This window comes from Biomphalaria glabrata, chromosome 15 (assembly GCF_947242115.1).
Source record: "Biomphalaria glabrata chromosome 15, xgBioGlab47.1, whole genome shotgun sequence".
NCBI classification, from domain to species: Eukaryota; Metazoa; Mollusca; class Gastropoda; family Planorbidae; genus Biomphalaria; species Biomphalaria glabrata.
Window position 1 is genome coordinate 24,287,604 of NC_074725.1, and position 26,055 is coordinate 24,313,658.

General features: G+C 34.5%; 1 protein-coding gene across 3 annotated transcripts in view; it reads right to left on the reverse strand.

Annotated features, from left to right (window-relative positions):
* Positions 1-3,038: 3,038 nt before the first annotated feature.
* Positions 3,039-26,055, reverse strand: part of LOC106071457 (uncharacterized) — a 99,841-nt gene continuing 76,824 nt past the window's right edge. For 2 of the 3 annotated variants that reach the window (XM_056012847.1, XM_056012845.1), the window contains exons 17-20: positions 23,248-23,316; positions 19,804-19,857; positions 15,587-15,677; positions 13,874-14,342 (exon numbers count right to left, since the gene is read on the reverse strand). In XM_056012847.1, coding sequence (XP_055868822.1) covers positions 14,266-14,342; positions 15,587-15,677; positions 19,804-19,857; positions 23,248-23,316 — 291 coding nt within the window. In that variant the 3' untranslated portion in view covers positions 13,874-14,265. Of the gene's footprint in view, positions 3,191-13,873; positions 14,343-15,586; positions 15,678-19,803; positions 19,858-23,247; positions 23,317-26,055 lie in introns of those variants that run through there. The other variant, XM_056012846.1, reaches the window with a different exon arrangement.

The following is a 26,055-nucleotide window of genomic DNA, read 5'->3' on the forward strand; positions in this document are numbered from 1 at the left end:
ATTTAGAGTAGAATCTAATTGGTCCACTTAATTTCTCATAACGCTTCCGAAATTTTTTGTTTACAGCTTTGAATTATAGTCATGTAACAAAACAAAGTTACAAACAAGCCTATTGAACAAAATGTATCACTTACAAATGAGCTTTTTTTAAAAAATAGTATTTTTCGAATATATTTTTTTTTCGGCGGCGATCCTAAAAGCCTCAATCTAAATCTGCGGGTATATTATCTTTTCAGGGAACAAATCGATTGTATTTGCAATGCAGTATGAGCCTGTAAATTCATATTAGAATATTTTTCAATAATGCGTTTCTACAGTGAAGAATACTAGAAAACATTTTTGGCGTCAGGGCTTCGCCCGAACCCCACTGGGGGAGCTTACAGCTCTCCCCCAGACTTCCTGGCTGTCAAGATAAAGGCCACAAAATGGCTGTTTTTGTATGTTTTTTAATTTTCCCCGAAAGGGGAAAAGACGCTATTAGTTTTATGTCGAATGTATGTCCGTCTGTCCGTCTGTTCATCTGTCCGTCCGCCCCGTTTATATCTCATAAACTAGAAAAGATAGTGAAAATCTGACACCATAATATTTTAGACCATTCAAAATTCTGATGCAACGGCTACTTTTTTCTTTTCTGAAAGCGAAAAATCTAATATTTTAATTCACTTATGCAAGCAGGTTTTTTTTTCATAAAAATACACCACTTTTACAACTATTCATTATTAATAGTAACAAACACAGGAGGCTCTTTAGAAGGGGAGATGATAATTTACCATATTTTTAACACATTTATGCAAATGGTTTTAGATTTTTTTGTCAAAAAAAATATTTTTATTACATTTGAATTGCTAAGTTATGTAAGTTCTGTCATGAGAAAGGCCTCAACATGACTACATTTACACACAAAAAAAAGTTTTTTAAGAGAAAAAATCTATTTAGTATGTATATAAGTTGGACATAATTTAAAACAACAATTAATAAGTAGATTTTCATATTATCGCGTGAACTGCACCTACAAAGACACAGTACACTGAATATTTTTCTTATTTTTTTTTTTTACGAAAATGATTTTTTTCTTGAAGATTTCAATAAGAGATTGACCCTTTACAAAGCAATTAGATCAATTAGATATTCATTATAAGACATCAGTTAGACCAGGTTCACATCTCACTTTACATTCACTTTCACCTATCCTTTGGTTTGCTGGACCGCTGGGTCACCACACAAGATCTGTCAACCTTCTTGCTCCATTCTTCTCTGTCATTTGTCTTTGATAGAATTTCATTGTGATGTTCTTTCTGAAAATATTGAAACCTGCCTTTTTGCCTGCCTGTGTGGACCACTTCGGGGGCCGATTTTGAGTTTGTGTTTCCACACAAACTGTCTTGGTAACCTCGGTTTTTTCGTAGAAGGTTGAGAAACACTGCTCTTTTAAAAAATTCTCACATATATTAATATATATATATATATATATATACATATATATATATATATATATATATATATATATATATATATATATATATATATATATATATATATATATAGAGAGAGAGAGAGAGAGAGAGAGAGAGAGAGATAGAGAGATAGATATGTTGTACGCGCGTTTTTGCGTAGGGTTAGGGTTTGGAACAATCGCCCCTCCCCTACTTCTAGATCCGCTAGTGTACAACTAAACCAAAACATTTCTGACCATCAATCACCACTGTCGCACCCCGACAAACACATTAAAACTTTATTATAACAAAACTCAAGGCAACCTTACATAGAGGTTGTTTGTAACAGTCTCCCTTTATTCAGGATAAGCTTTTTTATATATGTTTCTTTTACATTTTGTTTGTTTAAAAATAATTCACTACTTTTGATAAATTTGTATTTGTAGTGCCCGCTACTTATAGAGGAGCAGAAGCTACAACCGTTGGACCATCAAAAGGATTCGTAAAGTTTGCACTGTCAAGCTGGGCTCCGACTTTCATTATTTTCGTCTGCAATTTACAATTTTTAAAAGTTTGCGTATTTTACAATTCCTCTTTTCTGGTTGCAACTTTTCATCAGGTTGGAAAAAAAAGGGAAACGGATCTCGAAAACGGCTCTAACAACTTTCCTAGAATGGGACATTTTAAGTAACTAAATAAATATAAAGTAAATAACAAAATAACTAACAATAAGTAGACCTTTATGTTTTTAATTTCTTTAATACTAACAACTTCCTTAATTCATGGTCACTGTTGTGACATCAATAAAGCCTAAGTTACTGTCTCTGTGTGTGTGTGTTAAAGTACGATTGAGCCGCCTACAAAACCTTATTTATTGAATGCTATTATGAATAGTTTACTTTCTAAAAGACTAAAGTATGTGAACACAGAGTAACAAACCTGAGGGATTTTGTTCTTGTGTTTATACAGACCTTGAGATCATGCATTGGTCTGAAACGTTTTATAAAGCCTTCACTTTCTTCTTCCTTCTGTTTTCTTTATACTTTCTCCACTTGTTATTTTTTTAAAATACATTTTATTCAAAGCAGATCTTCCCAACTCTCTTTTCTACATTCTTTTTTTCTCATGATTTTATCTCCTTTTTTCTCTCTAATGTCTGTTTTCTTAACTTCTCCATTGTCTTGCAGGCCAAAAATACACTGCAATGTAAACAGCATAATGTTTGATCTGATTTGAATGATTCATTATTACAAGTCTTTCTGACTTCGTTATGTTGTCGCTATTTTCACCTGTTCTTAATTGATACATGACCTTTCTTCATCTTTTTTGTGAAAAACCTGTAACTAGTCTATTGTCTTCTTTGTATTTCTTAACATTTGCACATCAATTACTTTTTTAACACACACACAAAATGGACTTTTCTAAAAAAAATAAATAAATACAAAAACTTTCAACATTCAAACTTTTTTTTCTACAATTTTTTACGACAAATGCAGCAGCCAATCATCAGCTAGACTTAATGAAACCAAAAAAGCTACAAGAGAGAGCTATCTTATCAAACTTAGCTACAAAAGAGAGCAATCTTTTGTCTAATAAAAAGTAAAATGTGTATTAATAAAATAATATTCTCAAATTGTACTGCCAAACATCGCGGGCTCGGGTAGAAGTTGAATGATGCTCTCACTGGACACTGCAAGTCTTTGCAATGACTTTTCTGTTGTCTTTGGCAGCTCCGGTGTGGAACAATTCTGAACGTCCTGTCAATATATTAAGTAGTTTTTACTTAAGCAATACAACTTGATTGATCTTGAGATCATGTTCATTGTGAGCTAGCAGAACGCTATCATCGGCATAGAGAAGCTCTGAACATCTCCTTTTGTGTTTGTATGAGATAGTAGACGTTGAAGATGGAACACATTGCCGTCTGAACGAAACCTAATGTAGATCTCTGCCTCATTTGACCCAGCATTATGCTAAAGAAGATAGCGAATAGAGTAGGAGCCAGTGCACAGCCCTGCGTCACACCATTTTCTATTAAGAAGTGATCAGACAGGTCACCATTGTGTCTAATCTGGTCTTTTTGCCCCACATTACACTGCATGAGAATGGATAGGAGTGTAGTTGGGCATCCGAGCCTGGCCAGAATTTTCCATAAACCATTGACCGTGTCGAAAGCCTTGGTGAGATCCACAAAGGCAGCGTATATATATATATACATATATCTATATGGTAGATGTGACTAAAATCTAGTCTAAAATCAAGACTAAGTCTAAGACTTTAGATCTAGACTGATTATCTTAGATTCTATTTCTACTATATTTATAACCTAAATATTAATTTTAGAAGTAGATCTATACTGATTATATAGTAGATCTATGACTATTATGATAATGCTCATGGTATATGTGAGATCAATTTTTCAAAAGAACTATAATTAATGGACTTAATCTAAAACAAGCTCATTCATATATTCACATGTTTTTTTTTATTTTGGGCTTAGCATTATTTTGGACCAATGTATAAACATCAGGAGAAAACACGACCCCTTAACTCAAGAAAACATTAAGAAATTAAAACAGACAAAAATAGACAGTGAGATTCATAACAAACGAATATTCAAAATTGATCGCAGTAACACCTTTTAAAAAATACCTTTTACAAAATCATTACAAGTTTTAAAACCACTACAATTTCTACTTCTACAATTATTTGTGTATGTGAAATTATGTATCGTAAAATGCCGGGTACTTGAAGTACGCTAGTCCTAAAAATATACACAGATCTTGAGTAAAAGGCTCATCAAATAAAGTACTGTAAATGTGTAGTTTCACACGCCTATTTCAGGTCTTTTCTTTTATAGCCTTTATAAGGTTTGATCCCAACTACACGTATTTTGTGCAGATTTTTTTTCTCTCAGGTACACTTAAAATTTACAGCCTAATACTGTCAGTTTAATTTATGCAAAAGATATATAAGGAAAAAGGTATTTCCGGCCCATTTTACTCTTTCTAGTTTTAAACCAAAGAAACGAAACACTTAAGCGCAACATAGTCCATTTTCTTTTTCTGCCTTACTATTTGGCTGTATTTGTTCATATTTCTTGTTCAAATTTTCAAATTGCTTTCACTATGCTTCAATTTCTTGTCTTTGTTCTTGGGCTAACTTGTCTATTCCTCTTAATTCTTTAATTCTTCTGTTTTCATTTGTAATTCTTTAGTTTCATCTTTCTATTGTTCTGCTTGTGTTTCATTCTGTTTTTGACTTCGTATTTCAACTTCTTATATTTTTTCTTCCTACTTATTGTCTTCTTTACAGTTAACTGGTTCCTTATTTATATTTACAATTTCTTGTTTTCTTCTTTTTAACACCAATCAACATAAATCCTGTTTCATGTTAGGCATGGCTACTCCTTCACAATGTGTCAAAGGTGTCTCAATAAATACTTTAACTTCTTTTACTCTGCCATCCTGGTGTAACCTTTATAGTACTAAGGCTCAATAAAATCTGCTCTGACTACCAGTGTATTGAAAGCAGTATCTCCTATTGCTTTAATAGACAAATTATGTTTTAACATATATTTTATTATTAGGCTATGGTCTATCGGTGACGTTATCATGATACAAAAGAAAAGCTGACAAAACGGGGGGGGGGGGTATGACAGTCATGAGAAGGTGTGGAAAGATGACTCCGGATTAAGAGTCATTATATAATATAGACATCACAGGACTCAGGGGAGAGGAGATAGAGATGATTCTCCGCTCATTGCTTCACCTCCATCACTAACACCTAAGGTTGACGGATGAGTTTTTGAAATTGATAATTACGCTATTTGTGTATATATTTAATTACTAATGTAGATACTTCAGATTAATTAATAAAGTAGAAAGTAAGGCGTATGTATGTATGTATGTATCTATGTATGTCCCACATAGAAATCAAAACCTTTTCACCAATCTTGATAAAACTTGGCATAAATGTTCCTTTGGTACTAACTGGGACCGTAGTGTATGTATTGTAGCCCTAAAACAAACTTATGACCCTCAAAAAAAGTTGAGGGCATGGTTTGAACCTGGGACCATCGATAAATCAAAATGATTGGTTGAAATCGCATGATAGACTAATATTACACTTATATTCTTTGGCAATACGTCACTATAGTTTATTTATCGATATCCAATTGTTCCGTATTTTCAACTTAAAACAAATTTATTTAAAATGAAATAAATTCTTCAAATGAATTGCTAAAACAACTTGGTATAATAATGTTTATTAAACCTCATAATCTGACTCGTATTTAAAAAAGACATAATAGCTAGATTTAAATCTAATCTACATTTTTTACACTAGATCTAGATTGTTTTTACACTAAAGCTAGATTTTTAAAACTAGATTTAGATTTATATTGTAGATTCTAGATCTAGAATTTTAGAATGTTTGTTGTTTTACATGTTTCGGATGTTCTTTCAGAGTTGAAGATGTTTACTTCCTAAAGTCCTAGTCCAAACATCGATAAATCCAAACGATAGTCCAGCGCGAAAACCGCACGACCAGGTAGCCATGATTTTGACTAGATCAGTGGTCTTCAACGGGGGCGCTATCGTACCCTAAGGGTCGTTGAAAGCCAAAGGGGCAGTAGGGGGCGATGGGCACAAAAATGGGGCGGTAGGGAGCGCTGGGGAAAAGGGAGGGGGAAGAAGAAACTAAAGGTGCACTGAAACAAAACAAATTCTTCATTTATTTATTTAAAAATTCTTCAAAATTAAAGTTAGAAAACTAAATATAGTCAAATTATAGTAAGATTGCTTATAATTTAAGAACAGAAACAAAGTTATAAATTGACTTCGAGAAACCCATTTTCTATTTTTAAATTCTTACTCTTTTGCTGTAATCGGAGGGTATCTATAGCGCACATAAACGTTTAGGATTTAATAAAATAAGTAGGTAATACGCCTTTTAGATTAAAGTTAATATTGCAATTGCAACGAAACTCACTATCCACGCTCTCTGCAATCTGCACAATACACCAACTTAAAGAACTTTACAACTCAGGGCTCCAAAGTAATGTAACAGTTTAATGTCCAATAAATTACAGCCAATACTAAACAATTGGCAACACGTAACACAGGCTGTACAAATATCTCTCCGATAACACCGTACCACCGTATCAAACACTGGCCTCTCCGTCTCGTTCCGGGCTTGCACTAGGTTCAACAGTTCAGGACTGACTTCACACACTAGGCTCGTTGTGTCGGACTCGATCACAGACCAGGATCATGACACCAGCCGTCTTGACTGTACTTGACACTACTCCGCACTGAACTGTCGTAATGCTCCGTACAGAACCACTCCGCTGAACCACACTGAACTATGCTGTAGTCGACCGGACTGTATTCAACCGGAATGTAGTGAACCATCTTGACTGCGACACCTCCGCTCTTTATATAGGGTCCCTACTGGCCTTCTAGAGCCGGACAGAACGTCGCTCGACCATTCTGGATGGTCAGATGACTACATCCCTCGTGACGCTCCTGAGCTCTACTCACGACGCCGATCCTTCCTGAACCGTCATGTTGACACTTGTCTCGGCTGACCGTCGTAGCTCGTTACGGTTGACCGCTCGTCTAGCGCTGGCCTGGGGTGATTTGCATCGGCTGACTACTAACACACCACTGCCCCTATCTGTGCCACACCAGGTTTATTACACTATGTAAATGTTAATTAAAAAAAATAACGTTAAAGCTAACATTCAAATTGAATAATTTGACCTTTTTTTTAAAACAAAAAAACATTGATAAAGTGATGTTACGAAAACTCACTGGTATGTCACAACATATTACTAAGAGTTTTAGTGAATTGCCATTAGATAAAAGTATGTTCTACTTTGAATGACGGCATTTTCAGATGAGGTTATGAAACCAAGTCGGCTTCACGAACATATAGCAATATCCAAAATAATATTTAAGAATATTCATAAACAATTATACAAAATCTACTGTTAAAAACCTATTAAAAACAAAAAAACAAAACAAAAAACGGCCAAGCAAGTTTTGTTTTTGTGGCCTTTTAGAAAACTGCATAACTTTTTTTTTAAAGTCTTATGATGTTGTTTGAAAATTGATTAAAGCTAAACTTAATTTAAAAAAAAACATGTTACACCAAAAGACTTTTTTTTTCTGCTAGTGATGAAATATTATCTCAAAAATGTCTAATTATGTAGCTTAAAGCGACATATAGGGACCCATCAGTGGTTGGACAAGGGCTTCATAAGTAATACAGAATAAAGAAAAAATCTATTCACTATTCACCTTGTGAGTTATGATACACAAGAAAAGTATATACCGCAATTTCATTTCTATTTGAATCTAATAGTGTTTGTTGCTGAACATAAAAATTATATATGTGTCAGACGCGAATAGCCCAATTTTCAGTAAAAGAAATTACAAAAGTCATTTCTCTATAGAAGAAGTTACGAAGGCTATATAAAAGACAACCACAGACCTATAAATACTACAATAAATATAGGTTTTTGATTGCTAGTTACGATTTATTTAGGTAGGTGCTGTTTTACTATTACATACCAAGTATTAGAGTTGAGAAAAACCCAGGCTTGTTTCTTGTGCAACGCTATTAGCTAACACCTCATATCATCTCTCCATTAGTATATTTAGATCTGTTTTGTTTGTAAAATGTTTTACATGTTTCGGATGTTCCTTCAGAGTTGAAGATAGTTTACTTCCTAGTCCAAACCTCCCTCAGGACGATGGGAGCGGGCAGGGTTTGAACCCTCGACCGTCGATAAATTCGAATGACAGTCCAGCCCGCAAACCGCACGACCAGGCAGCCATCTATAATCTAATTCTAGTCTAGATCTATAATATATATAAAAATCGAATAGATTCTATCTTGAGACTAGATTACCGAGTCTAGCCTATGCTATGCCTATAGTCAGTTTTTATTAGAAAAAGTCTAGATACTAATAAAGACTAAAGTTTTTTAATTATTAGATATAGACATAAGATATAGATCTAATTATACTGTAATACGTTTACTATACTCTATACTTAATCTATTTATCTAGAGATCTATCTATAGATCTATCTATAATCTAGTCAATCTAGATCTATACAATATTCATTATTATTCATTATAATACTTCTACTTATAATGACTTATTTAATAAGTTAGTACTTAGACTTAGATCTATTATAGTTTATTAATAGAATTACTTTTCAATGCCTAGACCTAATAATAAAATTGCGAATGATGTCTATAATGACTGATTATTTTTTTTTTATAATAATAGGCCTACTAAATCTAGGTCTAGACTCTACTTAAATCTAGTCTAAAATAATGACTGTCTAAGACTCTAGATGATTGAGAAGTTCACATTGAGGTGTTTTTAATAATACGGCATGTCGGCTGAAAGTATATAAAGATTATAAAGTGCTTTTTTTTTGTTAAAATTAAAAAGAGTCTCCGGTACTCAGTGATAGATTGCCTAACTTTCAACTAATAATAAATTAACAATTAACGTTGAATTACAAGAAAAGAAATCATTTTTCCCGACATTGAAAAAAGGTGCCGGTACCCGCACCGGTGTATACCGTCACAAAAATATATGTATATCTCAATCTTCTTTCATTTAATTTTTTTGCGGGGTTATTGCTACTTAATACATTGATACCGGATCGATTTAAATAGGGCCTAAGTATACAAGCAGGATTTCGAGCATTGGATAAATTTATTTGTTAAGTACAAAGTTTTATGGAAGAAAAAATATATTAGTTGTTTGAAGTTTGAAACTTCTTAAATTCAGGCTAAAAATATCGAAGCCTACATTTTTACACTCATTTCTAAACAATTAGAAGAGATGGACTGACTCATAGTGTAGCTTGTGTGCATCTGCAAAAACACAAACTCAGTTAGACTTTCAAAACTATTAAAAAAAAATAGAAAAATTTAGTGATTATTTTTACTGTATAATTCTATTATTATTCCTTTTTAGAATTAGGATATAAACAAAAAATTTGCCATATAGAAAATAGAAAAAAAAATTAAACTTACGTCTATTTATGCGGTTATTAATAGTTACCTAGTAATATAAAATATATTGAACTAACATGTACATTCATCATAACGCAGCCAGGACAAAAACGACCCCTTTACTAAAGAAAAATTTAAGAAACTAGAACAGACACAAAATAAACAGTGACATTCATAACAAAAGAATATTCAAAATTGATTAGAGTAACACCTTTTAAAGTAAACATTTAAAGTTTAAAATCACTACAATTTTTTTCAACAATTATTTTGTGTATGAAATTGTGTATCGGAAAATGCCGGGTACATGAAATAAGCTAGTCCTAAAAAAACAACACTGATCTTGGGTAAAATACTCATCAAATAAAGTACTGTAAATGTGTAGTTTCACGCGCTAGTTTCAGGTCTTTTCTTTTTATAGCCTCTATCGGGTTATATCCCAACTATCCGTATTTTTGTGCAGATTTATTTTCTCTATCAGGTACACTTAAAATTATAGCATAATAATATCAGTTTAATTTAAAAAGAGAACTGAAAAATACAAAGATATATAGGGAAAAAAGCGACTTCCGGCCCAATACTTTTTAATCAAAGAAACGAAACGGACTAGTCCAACAAACCCTATTATAAAATTGTAAATAAAATACAAACCCATGCCGAAATCTCATCTTTCAACAGTTTTGTGAAACAAATGATGAGAAAAATGTTATGTAAACTAAAGTTTGCTGGATTTCCGAAAAGGTTTGTTATTGCTTGTTTTGTTAAGCTCGTAAATACAATATTTATTTATTTTTTTTTTTTTTTTTTTTTTTTTTAGAAACATGAAGATTCAACGGTTGACGATGACTTAAAGCAGGCTAAGAAAATGTTTTACATGGTAGGTATCTAAAGCAGATGAACGAAACAAACCTCCGACTGCTAGGAAAGAAATTGACTTTCATTGATTATTTCATTTTTTTCTTTTATCGAGATATTAAATCTATTTTAAAGAGTTTTACACTCTCACAGAACTTGTTTGTTGACAAATTAATTATCTTATCTTATCTTATATAATACAGACGTTACTTCAAAAAAGAAGATGATTACGTCCTACGCGTCATGCATTTAGTCATGCATATTAACCAATGACTTAAATTCTGCCAAGTCACTGGTTTTCCTAGCTAGCTCAGGCAACCCATTCCATGCTCTAATAGCACTAGGGAAGAAGGAGTATTTGTACAAATTTGTCCTAGCATATGGGACGAGGAATGTGCCTTTATCTTTGTGTCTTTCAGAGTATTTTATTAAATTTTGTTTTTGTATTTGAAGATTATGGTTCAGTGTTTTATGTATGATTGCTACTTTACTTTTGAGCCTTCTGTCCTGAAGGCTTTCTAAATTTAGTGATTTTACTAAAGGTGTTACTCTAGTCAAATGTGAATATTCGTTTGTTATGAATCTCACTGCTCTATTTTGTGTCTGTTCCAGTTTCTTAATGTTTTCTTGAGTTGAGGGGTCCCAAACACCGTTATATATGCAATTCACATAACAATGCTCTATGAAGAAATAAGAATTCGCTTCTAAAATATAAACAAAAATTAAATATAAATGACAATTATTAAACATCTGTTACTGATGTCCAAATTGAGTTGCATGAAAAAATAGATTTACAAAACTATGTCTTCAGTAAAAAGAATGTAAACATAGGAGGCACACAGTGGCGTAGCTAGGGTGGGGGGAGGAAGGGGGGAGGGAGAATTTGAAATAATGAGTGTTTTTTAATTAATTAAATTAAATATTACGCAAAATGCAGGCCCCCCCCCTAAAGGTCAAGCCCCCCCTGACCCCCGAACGATGGATAATTCCTAGCTAAGCCCCTGGAGTCACAACAGAGATGTGGTTGCAATTAAATGTTTCAGTAAAATTCCAAAACTGTGGTTGAAAATAAAGTTATGTTTTAGCTTTTCTATCAACATATATGGTTAACCTAGATTTAGTGCCTAACAAACTTAATAAATAAGCAAAGAAATAGACTGGATGTAGCGACTTGCTATGGCTAATTTAAAGCTTGAAATTTCTAATATTGTCAGACTGCAGGAGGCACAAGGTTCCCATTAGCTAAATTGAATTCAGCAATAATAATGTTTATATTAAAAATTAAATCTAAATTTACAATTAAACCTAAAAACAGTAGGCCCTAATATTCAAAAATTTTAAAGGGGACTATTCTTAGGATTTGAAAGAAAGTCATGACAATGAGATTAATTTTTGTGTGTAATCACTGCAAATTGTTTGACATAATTCTGTATAATGATAATATTGGCTTTTTTTGCCTTCAATTCCGAAGAATAAGGCTGAGTGAAGTGTTGCACATAACCCAGTTGCGACCTGCATATTTTCCCCAAATTTTATGCAGACAAAGTCGTTGACTGCTGGCGTTCTATTTAAGTTTTCTTTTCGTCTTTTGCGCCTGTCTTCAATTATGGCTTTTCTTTGAGTCTCAAATGTTTGTTCCGCAGCTTTTGTGAGAGCTCCTCTTCTGTCTCTCTCAGAGGCCATCTGCTGCCAGAGAATGCTGCCAGGTACTTTCCTCTATGCCAGTGAGGGCGAAATGGCAACTGAATGGATCTTTATAGCGCTCACGGGGGGGAGGGGCACCTCTGTAACTCCGTCTTTTGCATGAATTACAGTAAACTACTCGTACAGTCAGTCACGTTCTCGAGTTCTCGGCATTCAAAAACAAAACGTACCTGCTTGGGAATTTAAAAAGAATGTTTTATGGGTTTGTTGTATAGGGGTGTGCTTGATGTAAGAGAGTGTTTGTATATGTGAGTGTTTGTTACTTGTGAATGTGTGCATGGTGTATTTGTAAGTGTTCGTTTCTTGTGTATGTGTGCATGTGTATATGTAAGTGTGTATGTGTGCATGGTGTATATGTGAATGTTTTTTCTTATATGTTTGTGCATGGTGTGTGCTTGTTAGCCTGATATAAATGCGAGTTCTTGTTAGATGTATTTGTTACGCACATCTAGATCCATAACAATACAAAACACTAGGCGATACGATCCAGAACCACAGATATGCGAAGCATCAACCCAATAGGGCTGCACCACAAAATACTCCCAAAAGAAAGCACGCAAAACCATTCAGATAGGTGCACAAAATAAGATTACAAACAATAACTTGAAGGCGATGTCATTTCTGCTATTTTATTTTTGTGTAATATTAGTTATCTCCTCTTTCGTTCGTCCTAATTTTTCTTATGACGTCATTTTTTTCTTATTGGTCGTTTGGTGCATTCACGCCCAATTGCTCGATAGAAGCAAGCCGTATCTTTGGAGTTCCTGAATTATACATGTGCTTATGTTACTGGACAGCCTTAGCATTTGCCTTGGTATAGATTCCTGAAGGACTATTTGACCCCTGTTTAGGGTGAGTTTTATTTCACATTGTAAAGTTATTTAATATGGATTCGGAGGTATTTGTATTCTGTGTTTAGATTAGAAGAATCTATGTTATGTCTTTCTATAGGGTTTCAGGTTTTGGATTTCAAGTTTCAGGTTCTGAATTACAAGTTCTAGATTCAGATTCCAGATGTCAGATTCTCAGTGTCAGTCTTGGTGTTACATGGTGATGTTGTGAGTTTTGGTGCTACTCTGAACTTTGTATATGAAGTGAACTGAACCTATCACGGCGTCTTTGCTTTGAAATGAAATATTGAGGACAATACTATCGGATACCACATTACAACGTGCTTATATTATTTGAAATAATAATTCAGTAGTTAATGAAATTATAGTATAAGTATTTTTTGTTTCACATCATGCTATATGTATTCCTTCTCCCATTCCCATTAGTCATATTGTGATGTCATTGTATACATCTGATTGGATTACATTTTTAGTTGAATTGTAAACCATCACATCGTTTATTAGTTTATGTACAACGGGGTGTGTATGGTGTGTCTGTGAACCTTGGGACTGTTTTATTTATTGATAAGAAATTATAAATTAATTATAACACACACGCACATTGTAATCTAAATTACAGTTTTAATACCTAGACTACTTAATTATGAATGAATGAGGCCAAGTCCTGACAGAGGCGTAGACTGGGAAAGATGTTGACAGTAAGAAGAAGAGAACGAAGTTCCGCCCAAGTCTAGGAAGAGGCTCTTGTTATTACGTGTTTGTGATGTCCCGTGAAAATGTTTGATCTGATTTGAATGATTCATTATTACAAGTCTTTCTGTCTTCATCATGTTGTCGCTATTTTCACCTGCTCTTAATTAATACATGTCCTTCCTTCATCTTTTTTTGTGAAAAACCTGTAACTAGTCTATTGTCTTCTTTGTATTTCTTAACATTTGCACATCTATTACTTTTTTAACACACACACACAAAATGGACTTTTCTAAAAAAAAAAGTACAAAAACTTCCAACATTCAAACCTTTTTCATTTTATTTTTCCTACAAATCCAGCAGCCAATCATCAGCTAGACTTAATGAAACCAAAAGAGCTATAAGAGAGAGCTATCTTATCATACTTAGCTACAAGAAAGAGCTATCTTATCAAACTTAGCTACAAGAGAGAGCTATCTTATCAAACTTAGCTACAAGAGAGAGCTATCTTATCAAACTTAGCTACAAGAGAGAGCTCTCTTATCAAACTTAGCTACAAGAGAGAGCTATCTTATCAAACTTAAATCTTCTTTAAAATGTCTAATAAAAAGTAAAATGTGTATGAAATAAAATAATATTCTCAAATTTTACTGCCAAACATCACGGGCTCGGGTAGAAGTTGAATGATGCTCTCACTGGACACTGCATGTCTTTGCTATGACTTTTCTGTTGTCTTTGGCAGCTCCTGTGTGGAACAATTCTGAACGTCCTGTCAATATATTAAGTAGTTTTTACTAAAGCAATACAACTTGACTGCAGCGCGTTAAAGCAACCCAAGAGAAACTAGGCCCAACACAAACCTAATGCAAACAAGGTCCAACACAAACCTAAGACAAACAAGGCCCAACACAAACCTAAGACAAACAAGGTCCAACACAAACCTAATGCAAACAAGGTCCAACACAAACCTAAGACAAACAAGGTCCAACACAAACCTAAGAGAAACAAGGTCCAACACAAACCTAAGAGAAACAAGGTCCAACACAAACCTAAGACAAACAAGGTCCAACACAAACCTAAGACAAACAAGGTCCAACACAAACCTAATGCAAACAAGGTCCAACACAAACCTAAGACAAACAAGGTCCAACACAAACCTAAGACAAACAAGGTCCAACACAAACCTAAGACAAACAAGGTCCAACACAAACCTAAGACAAACAAGGTCCAACACAAACCTAAGACAAACAAGGTCCAACACAAACCTAAGACAAACAAGGTCCAACACAAACCTAAGACAAACAAGGTCCAACACAAACCTAAGACAAACAAGGTCCAACACAAACCTAAGACAAACAAGGTCCAACACAAACCTAAGACAAACAAGGTCCAACACAAACCTAAGACAAACAAGGTCCAACACAAACCTAAGACAAACAAGGTCCAACACAAACCTAAGACAAACAAGGTCCAACACAAACCTAAGACAAACAAGGTCCAACACAAACCTAAGAGAAACAAGGTCCAACACAAACCTAAGACAAACAAGGTCCAACACAAACCTAAGACAAACAAGGTCCAACACAAACCTAAGACAAACAAGGCCCATAAAGTGAGCAAATTTTTTACGGGTAAACGCGATCATGGTTACATTCACTAAAAAAGCTTTATCTTCCTCCCCCCAACCCCCTTTCAACTGGTCCAGACAAGTGATAGGATCGCGCAATGAGAAAGCTAAGAGCATGAAATTGCGATAAACAAAAACAATTGGTAAAAAAGTTCTAATCGCACATATTTATTACTGTTAGTCTAGATCTATTATAAATTTATTCACATGACTGATCCAAACTAATTGTTAAAGTTACATTTCTTTTCAGCTTTTTTTAACATTATTTTTATGTTTTTCTTGTTTATTTGTTTGGTTGTTTCTGTAAGAAGCAAGAACGAATAGAATGAAATTTTCCTAGTTTGTTTTTATGATTACTCTGTAGAGAAACTCAATTGGTAAGTTACCTTTCTTTGAGAAGAGTTTGTCAGCAACAAGAAGGTACTCATAAAAGTCCAGGGTTCGGTTCTTGTTAATGTCTGATTCTCGCATGGCTTCCTAATATAAGGTGTCAGAGATTAACAACATTGAAATAGCATTCACATACATTGCAGTCAACTAATCAAACAAGCCAGAAATACTATACAATGAATATAAGATAAAGACAAATCATATGTACATTTTCTTCATAACATTGAGATGTATGCTATAAGTAGCTTTCAAATCAAGGCTAGGAAATGTGATCAATCCATATATTAAACATAAATGAATATATGTAGCCTATGTATCACATTTGTTTCAGCACCGAGCTTTCAACTCTATATTTAGGAAATGCAAGTTACGTAAATTAAACCTAGATCTAATTTCTATAAATCCTTCAAGTCATTCTATAAAATATATTTCATTGTGTACGTGAAAACTGAAGAGCTGATTCAGATGGAACGAATAGCTAATGGCTGTGTTTGTGTTATTGTAGCTGTCTGACATTTCAAGTTGCATTTCCTTAATATAGTTAAATGAGCGTCCTTACATTACATAGAAACAAAAAAACTTTGAATTGCGTAACATTTCGTTATTAATTTTAAAAATTCTATTTAAAAAACTCATTAAAATATTATAATTTAGGATTCTAAACAAATAATATATTCGTAAAGGTTATTCTGTACATGAAACTATTACAGAGAGGTCAATGAAAATGTGTCACAATCATGTACATAATGCCATCCGTTTCTTAGTAAAAAAAAAAAATAAAAAGAATATACAGTGATATACGATAGCAGGAGATGACAGAGGAGAGTGGGCCAGAATATCACAGTGCCACGGAGAAGTGAAATAATTCCCTGTTCTCTTTCTAGCTTTTTTATGACTAGTCAATCGGATGATTTTTCATTCATTTCTATGTAATACTTGTATAGACCAAGTCTAGAATGCTGTGAACAATACTGTACAGATGGAATATGGTGTGAGACCCTAAATTAAGGCACAGAGAATTACAGTAGTAATAGAAGTAGTAAGTAACAGTAGACAAACTTCAAAGGAAGATGAACGTGGACATAGTGTTTTTCAGAATTTCAATTGACATGAGAACATTTCTATACTTCCATGAACATATTGTAATGTCTGTCAGGGGACTGAATGCTTAGAGAGCAATGACAAGTTGTATAAGTAGTTCTAGAACAAGGGGAATATCAATAGCAATAAATCATCACACACTTTCACTCTTCCATTCAACATCCATTTATGTAGTCTCTTCAGAGTGTTGCTCAGCCATACACCCACTTCAGAACAGTTTATTATAATATACCTAACTCGAGGAGGTAGTAGAAATATCACCAAATGTGTAGTTTATTGTTGGATATAAATAAATATGAGCCCATATACAAAAAAAAGTAAAGTTCCCCTTTCAGACCTTGTGGTCTATAGGGCAGATGATGTAAAGGTCATCTGTTTCTGTGACCTACGGTTAACAAGGGTGTCATGAGCCCATATACTTTGTTGTTAAATGCGCTCTGCATGCACTATTGTATATCTAAGCATTTTATATGCCCCGTTACTGGATGAAACGTCCAATGAGTAAACCAAATGAGAAAAGGCTCATAAAATTACTATAGAACAATAGCTGGTTTTGTGCCAAGAGCGTAATAATCCAGAACCGACATCATTTGAATTTGTTTTGAATGTATGCATGCTCTACGTGTACATTGATAGACATTAATAACACAAGTCAGTTTTCATCATCTAGGCAATAAGCAAACATTACCAATTCAATGAATACAAAAGCTTCAGTGGGACTTTATAAATTCTGATAAATTCAGACAAATTCTTCTCCGCGACATCAATCATATTTTTTTTATTTATTGAAAACACATCATGTTTTTATTTCTTATTTCCTTTTTTTATGTCCAGGAGATGTGTCGCAATGAGCTATCATTGTTTACGTTGTGTCAACAAACATCCTCCCCCCCCACACACACACACAGACATGCTCCCCTTTCAATCTTCCAAGAAAATATCCTGAGCACAGCACGCCCTAGAAGCTTCTTGCAGTTTTAAGTATAGTATTTACACAAACAAATATATAAGTGAATACCATAAGCCAGCGTTTTTCTAACTGTGGGCGCGACGTTCTGAGTAGAGTCTGCTGTTTATCTCGGCTTATTGTAACGGGGCCAAGTTGAGGTTGTTTACAATGATTCACTCTAAACCAAGTAAAATGACATTGTTATAACTTTGGTGGTGGTGCGGGTAGGAGTAGTGGTGGGTGTCTAGTCAGACGACGCAAATGGCCTCAGGCCAGTGCAAAACGAGAGTTCAACTGTGACAATAGTGACGCTCAACTACGATGACTTGCAAAGTTTCAAGAAACATCTAAGGTAAACATTACTCAAGCCAGTCACGTCGGATGTAGTCATGTGATCAACCAGAATAGTTGAGTGACGTTCCGTCGGTTTCTGAAATGCCAGCGGGGACCCTATATAAAGCGCGAAGGTGTCACAGACGGTTCACTAGACAGCTTGGTTTGGTTTAGTGGTGTAGTTCTGTACCGCGCATTACGACGGTTTGGTGCGGAATATACCAAGACACCTTGCGAGTACGAGATGACGTCTTGATCTTGATCTGCAATCAAGTCCGACAAAACAAGCCCAGTGTGTGAAGTCAGTCCTGAACAGTTGGACCCAGAGCAAGACCAGGACGAGACGGAGAGGCCATTAGAGTTTGATACATACAGTTGTAAAAGGGCTGATACAGCGGTACGGTTGTTAACGTTGAAATATTTGTACAGTTAGTGTGACGTGTTGCCAAATGTACAGCATTGGCTGTGATTTATTTGACTTTATTTTCAAGCCCTGGATTTTCAAGTTCTTTGAGTTGGTAGTGTTTTGTGGATTAGTGTGCAGAGAGCCTTAATAAAGAGAGTCGTTACGATATTGTTAGTAATGTTTCAATAATCAAAATATCGCCCTATCTTCTAAGTAGGGCCTGTACACCGTTTCCTAAAAAGAATTGTCTGAAAAAAATTGAATGAAAACGTTTTGAAAGAACACAACTATCTTGTCATAACTGTCGAATTTCATATTGTAATCACTGACGGGAGTCAACTCAAGGAGACATAGATGTTATTTACATGGAGACATGACAAACACATTGATCTAGGACATCTGCCTGAGCACAGCATCTTCATCTCGGCTCTAGACGTGGGCAGAAATCGTTCTCTCTTTCTGTACGGTCAACATCCTTCCTAGTCTAGTCACTAATAGTGCGCACCTTCTGCACTAGCCTGGATGGCGGTGTGCATGGCGGGGTAATTACAATATGATTATCGTACAAATATCATTCTCTTTATCGTACTCGAATCACTCCCCCCTTTTTTTTTCTTGACAACGGAAAAAAAGGAGAGTGGGGCACCAGTAAAAAGAATATTTCCATGGTATCGTTAAAACAAGCAAAATAACACATTTTCAAAACTAAAAATATTTTAAATGAGAGATCTTCTAATTAGAACATTTAATGCCGTTTTCTTTAGAGACTTCTGCAATAATATTAACTCAAAACGTTTCACATAGAAAAAAAATTAAAAAGAAGCGTTTTTTTTTAACTTTCTCATGTCAGAACGGTCTATTTTGTCCGAACTCTCACATAGCGTTATGTTGACGACTTCAGAGTGACCAAAAAAAAAACAACTCCGTGACAAGAAGTCTAACTAAACGTGAAGATGATCCCACTCCATCACAGACGTACTTGCGCTCTATTTACCCTGAATATCCCTCGAATAATAGTTTTAGACATGCTACTTTCTTCTTTAGTTGACTTAATTTGATATCCGTACCAGCCCACTACTTTTGAATGCAACAATTTTTAACATCAACTTTTCTTATTATGAGAAAAAGTTGTAGACGACAGGAGGAGGATTTTCTGAAGCATAGAACACAGAAAATTACTTGGCACGTGGCTCCGTCTCGGAGCTTACATCGTTTCCTTAGACCTTCCTTTCTCAATCACTAATAATGTCTTCAGAATTATTTTTTTTTATTTGACACTAAACTAAACAATTATCTAAGAAACACTTTTTCCGACTAAAAAAAAAGACTAAACCTTCATAATTATGGATTCCAACTGCTGTAAATATACATGCAAACAAAAACTGGAAAATCGTGCTATAAATACTCAAAGAGCTTTGACTTACCTCTGCCTGCTGGGCTGTAAATTGCAGGCCCATAGATGTCAAGGCTTTAACCACCTAAAGATGTGAATGTTGACATTAGGCAAGATATGATTAGAATATGAATCAAATAAACAAAAGATCAAAAGGAAGAAAGTCAGGCTAGACACCACAGAGCCTTTTCAAATAATGTTCAATCAAGAATTTACTTGTAGAAAAAACATTAAAGCCAATCAATCAATCATCACTAGTTCGCCCATTTAGGAATAATTTGAAAATATTAGCTTTTTATTTGTTTGTCTTGACCATGTCTTTGAAACACAAGAATGTACGATCATTTTCGCTCTATGCGCTATAAAAATCAAATCAGGCATCATTTTGTTTCACTGACAGAGAAAAACTGCTGGCAGCAGTTGGCCTCTGAGAAGTTACCAATGGGAATGACAATCTCGGACTGTTACATTAGAGAGATATTTCAAGCTAACTTCAGATTATAGAGGAAGTGTGACCAACCCAGTATGTTACATTTGAGTAAATATAAAAGGTAACTCTATGTCATAGGGTGTCTTCAACTAGGGTTGTTTCATTAAAGAAGGCTTGTACTTTGTATCAAAAGGAAAAGACTACCTCTCGAGACGTAAAATGTCACAGACAAACGAAATATGAGGTAACGTAACAGTTTTGTTTGAATTCAATTCCTCCAATAACTAATGTATGACTAAGTAAGAAAGTTATAAACATGAATATTGAGTGATTTTCAAACAAGATACGGATAAGCTGAAAATTATCTTCCCTTGTTGGTAGAAATTATTACTATAAAATAACTTGATCCATTAAACCAATGACAAATTAATTAATATGCTAGAAAACTCTTTTCAAAGCGTGGATAGTTCTCGGATAATTTTCAGAAAATGATCGAGAAATTATTTGTTGCGGTTTTCAATTCAAATTGCCCAGAAAACAATGTTGTTTTCTTAAATTTAAATAATGTTTTCTTTAACTTAAGTTACATCAAGACATCCTATGTAAAACTGTCAAGATATAAAACCAATCCTCCATGTCATAGTGAAGCATGTAAATACTATTCTCTCACGTGGGCTTACACATAGAAAATTTCTAGAGTACCTTCATTCTATGCCATCTGATAAGTTTCACAACAAGAAAGATAGATGGTTTAATACAGGAAGTGTCGGCTAGCGATGTCTGTAACTGAACAGATAGTTTCCTTTTTTCATAAGAACACTTGAACTGCGGAATGTGAACTATTTGAAGATTTTTATTTTTCATAAATCAGTTACATGAAAAATTAAAATGGTAATAATATTTAAATGTTTATAATTAGAGTGCTTCAGAAGTTTGTCGATATCCAGTTTTCCAAATTGAATATCTCATGCCAAGAAAATGTGTGCAGTGTTTACATCTTCATAAATTTGTTAGCAGATTTTGTTCAGTAATGAGTCTTGGAAAAAAGGTGTGTGAAAACTAGAGCTCAGTCAGTTCACTGAAGAATAATATGTCCCATCCACACATGCATAGACATTTAGGAAACAATGAAAAGCCAGTTTTAGTGTTATTTATCTCTTGTTTTTATCATTGTCGTAGCCGGGTGGTGGGGGTTTCAGATGTGTGGAATTTTGTGACTGGTTTTTCGTTTTAATTTTGTTTATTTTAGGTGAGATTTTAATTTTAAACCATCACTTACCCCAGCGCAGCTGAAGAGGGTTTTGAGTTTAAAATCCCCCTTGAGCTTCAAATAAACAAAAAATAAAGCAAACGACAGTCACAAATTCCATGAGCGTAGCCTAAGGGGGTGAGTTTGAAACCTCCCTCCAGAGTTTTTTGACATTTAAAAACCCTATCCTAAAAAAAACCACTTTCTCCAGCGGGTTTTGATGTTAAAAAAACACCCTCTTCAATATAAAACTGAAGCAAACTAGTCACAAAACTCTATGACTACAATCACCTTATTTTATGATTGTAGATTGTTGATTTTGGGGTACCTCTTCCCTTTTCCAACAAAGGGAAAAGCAAAGCTACAGCTACTAAATTTCATGAGCATAGCCAAAAGGGTTTCTGGTTTCCCTCCCCACTCAAATAAAAAATAAAGCAAAACTATAGTTATCATTTTCTACCAGTAACTAGGCTCCATTAATAAAGTGCATTGAAAAGCATATTTGTTTTCTGACCTACATTTTTTCTATTGAAGAGTAGCAGAATAATGTACAAAAGATACATAAGAATGTGCATTATTTCAGTTTTGAATACAGGAAATAATGCTTGACGTTCGAACCCCACTCACAGCGCTCCTACAGACTCCCTAGCTGGCAAGTGTTGGCTGTCTGTTGTCTTTCCACAAACTAAAGGAAAATCCTATTTTCTATGATACTAAAAACTCCGAAAGAATAAAGGATCGGAATGTAATTAATTATGTCTACATACACACACACACACATACATATGACTGAGAGGTAAAGAGCTTGGCTTCCGAACCGGGGGTCCCGGGTTCGACTACTGGAGAAGACATGGATTTTAATTTCGGGATCTTCGGGCGCCTCTGAGTCCACCCAGCTCTAATGGGTACCTGATATAAGTTGGGAAAAGTAAAGGCGGTTGGTCGTTGTGCTGGCCACATGACATCCTTGTTAACCGTAGGCCACAGAGACTGATGACCTTTACATCATCTGCCCTATAGACCTATATATAGAGAGGGGAGGAAAATTTCCCCAAACCCCCTTTCCCGAAAAAATCCTGGCTACGCTCATGGTGTCATGGTGTTTATACATATCACGAAAAGACTCATAGACACTAAACAAAAAGAATTCTTCCACAGGCCATAAATAAAAAAATTAGACATTCAACAACCCATTTGGTCGTAGGTCAACAATCAATTAGATTAACATTTAATCACGGGCCAAACTCGCACAAAACCATTTCTTTATAACAATCCCTTCATTGGATACGTATTAATAGTAACAATGAAATAATGATAATGATAATAATAAGGACAACCGGCCAGAAAATATCAGGTCAACAAAACTGTCGCCACGCGCAAAGCTATTGTGTAAGTTGTTGATAGCTTCTAAACTTGTACTGAAAACTTGGAAACCTGCTTGTTAGCTCCAATGTGTACAAAACAGACAAAAGGGTAGACCGCTTGGGGGCTTATTGGAGTTTGTGTGAAAAAACAAATTCTCTTTGAACTTTTGCTAATTTCAGGTCTAGTTGTTGTGAGTATGTTATTTAGAATTACAATGTAGTTGTTATATACTGTGTTATTTATGAATGAAAAATATCTAAACATGTGAAAGCAAGCATCCAACTTACAAACAAACAAATCTACAAACAAATCTAAATACATGAAAGCATCCAACATTAATCAAAGATAATTAAATTTATCGACACTCAAAAAGAATTAAAATAAATAATTGTGCCAAATGAAAGCACGTTCAAGTTGTAGACGGGCTATACCTCAGTGAAATCTAAACTTTCATTGCCATCCACATCAAACTCTTGAAACCTTTCCCAATGATCTTTGATCTGAAAAGAAACAAATGCTAATACAAGATACTAGATTGAATTTTATAAGGCTATACCTTTCATGTGTATTACATCTAGAATTCAATTTTGTAATATTTTGGTTTGTTTATTTAGCTTAGTTTCAGAACATTATTTAACAAGATCGACGAACATGCATTCAAGTGATAATAGATAAGACACTTCATAATACAGTGTTACAGCGCTTAACAATTTAGTAACAAATTTAATATATCTAGACTGACAATATGACGCTAGTAAATAATGCTGCAAAAACCATAACTATTGACATTTATTCGTATTACTTTGTTAAGAGACTTAATGCAAATTAATGATATTAAGCACAACTTACTATTGACATTTATTCGTATTACTTTGTTAAGAGACTTAATGCAAATTAATGATATTAAGCACAACTTGCTTCTTTCCCACTTGTTGATGGTTGTTGACTTGTTGACCACTAAACCGCTGTAGGCGTAATATATCTTAAATTTTAAAACTTATAAAAACTTCCATAACTTCTTCGTGAACAAAACTAAACAGAACTTTTATTACAATATTAACAAAATCAACTTGAGATGAAAGACAATAAATGTAGTAGACATAACTAACAATCTAAAATGGTATTCTGAACAACAACAACAACACTTCTTTTTAGTCTGGCAATATGGAGTCGTCTGTCCTATCTAAGACCACTGACGACTGTAGTGCGCATCTAGAGTTGCTTCTTGTGGGATGTTTTCTTTTGTGCACCATAATGGTCTGAGCTTTAGTTTCTAAGGACGCGCTATGTTGGTGTCATTGCTCTGCTTGTCTTTGCCTTGAGATGGAGTTCTCTGTTGTGTTTTCTTCCCCAGTGTTCGGTAAGTTAGTTTATTTAGCGTTAGTCTTCGCGGGGTAGTTTTGAAATCGTTTTTAATGTAATATTGTAATGGCGGTCTAAAGGAATGCGTATTTTCTTGTTTAGGGACGCAGGTTTCGACTCTGTTGTAGTCAAGCCTGATTTGTTTTGGTATGGTCCGTGCATCTATGGCATTGTGAATGCCCTGATCAAATTGTGGCACCGAGCTTAAGGTGTGCTATATTTCATTTGCATAATATGTATAGCTTGTCTTTGCCCTTGTAAATACTATTGACCTTCAAGTCATAATATTCATACATTCATTAAATTGTTGAACGTACACTCTTGTTGTTAACTCTTGTAAGTTAACTTATCGTTGTTATTAATATTGTTCATGTTGAACAATTGTTGTTCAGTTGAATGACATGTATTCGATGTTCAGTAAGCCATAGTTCTAATTGCCGTTACTCTTTACTTTGGTTTATACTGTCGAGGTGGGGGAACCTAAGAGTTTAAGGAACTTATGCCTACCCCTAAATCGACGAGCTGGAAACCCCACCTGACAACAACAATGTCGTTTATCTTGCACCTTGTGTTTCTTTATGTTCTCTCTCCTCCTCTAGATATATTTTCATCTCTTCCTTTCCTAGCTTAATCTTCGTCTCTTTCCCCCCCCCTGGCTATTCATCTCTTTCCTCCCCTAGCTTTATCTTTATCTCTTTCCTCCCCTAGCTTTATCTTTATCTCTTTCCTCTCCTAGCTTTATCTTTATCTCTTTCCTCCCCTAGCTTTATCTTTATCTCTTTCCTCCCCTAGCTTTATCTTTATCTCTTTCCTCCCCTAGCTTTATCTTTATATCTTTCCTTCCCCTAGCTATATCTTTATCTATTTCCTCCCCTGGCTATATCTTCATCTCTTTCCTCCCCTAGCTATATCTTTATCTCTTTCCTCTCCTAGCTTTATCTTTATCTCTTTCCTCCCCTAGCTTTATCTTCATCTCTTCAGTCCGTCACCTTCTCTATTTACTTGATGTGATTATTTGACGGAGAAAAGAGACAGCCCAAACTGTATTCAGTTGCTAGACTCAACACTGAACTGTATGACTAGTTAATACACTAGACGACATGACTCGATTCTAAACTAAGAGTTGACCTTCAATATTTCAACGTAAGATACTTGGCCTCCTAGTGAGTACAGAAACTTATGATCACTCTCAGCAACTGATTTCTGTCATATTTTCAATACTTTTGTATTCAGGTGTCCACTACTCTATCAAATAATTCCGAGGGATGTGACCACTTGTGAATCAAATCATCTGTTTCCATTTTCTGGGAATTATTTATTTTTCTCTGCACTAAAGGTCACTCAGTTGATGAACTTCAACAAGAAATGCAAGTGCATGTTAGTGGCCAGGACTACCAGAATTGGAGCTCTAAAAGTAACAACCTGTTTAAATTAATGTTTTTCTCTTTGGTTTAATTTTCATTTTGCGGTACCTGTTACTTTTATGACATAATTTTAATTAGCGGCCCCCGTAAGGGGAAAAAGCCGCTATTAGGTTTGTGCAAAATGTCCGTCTGTCCGTCTGTCCGTCTGTCCGTCTGTCACACCCAGATTTCGAAAACTAGAAGAGATATGAAAAATATTATTTCATCATTAAATCCGGCTTGAAAAGTTTAGGTGCAACGGCTACTTTTGGTTTTCTAAAAGCAAACCGTTTAATTTATAAAATTAATTATGCAAGCGATTTTTTCATAAAAATACACCAATTCTAAAACAATTACGTAAATGTAAGGGAGGCAATGTTACAATATGCTAACAAAGATGGACAATTTTTGTGTATTTTCAGTATCACTAAGTCAAATATATTTTTAAAATGTACAGGAAATGTTTACAACAAA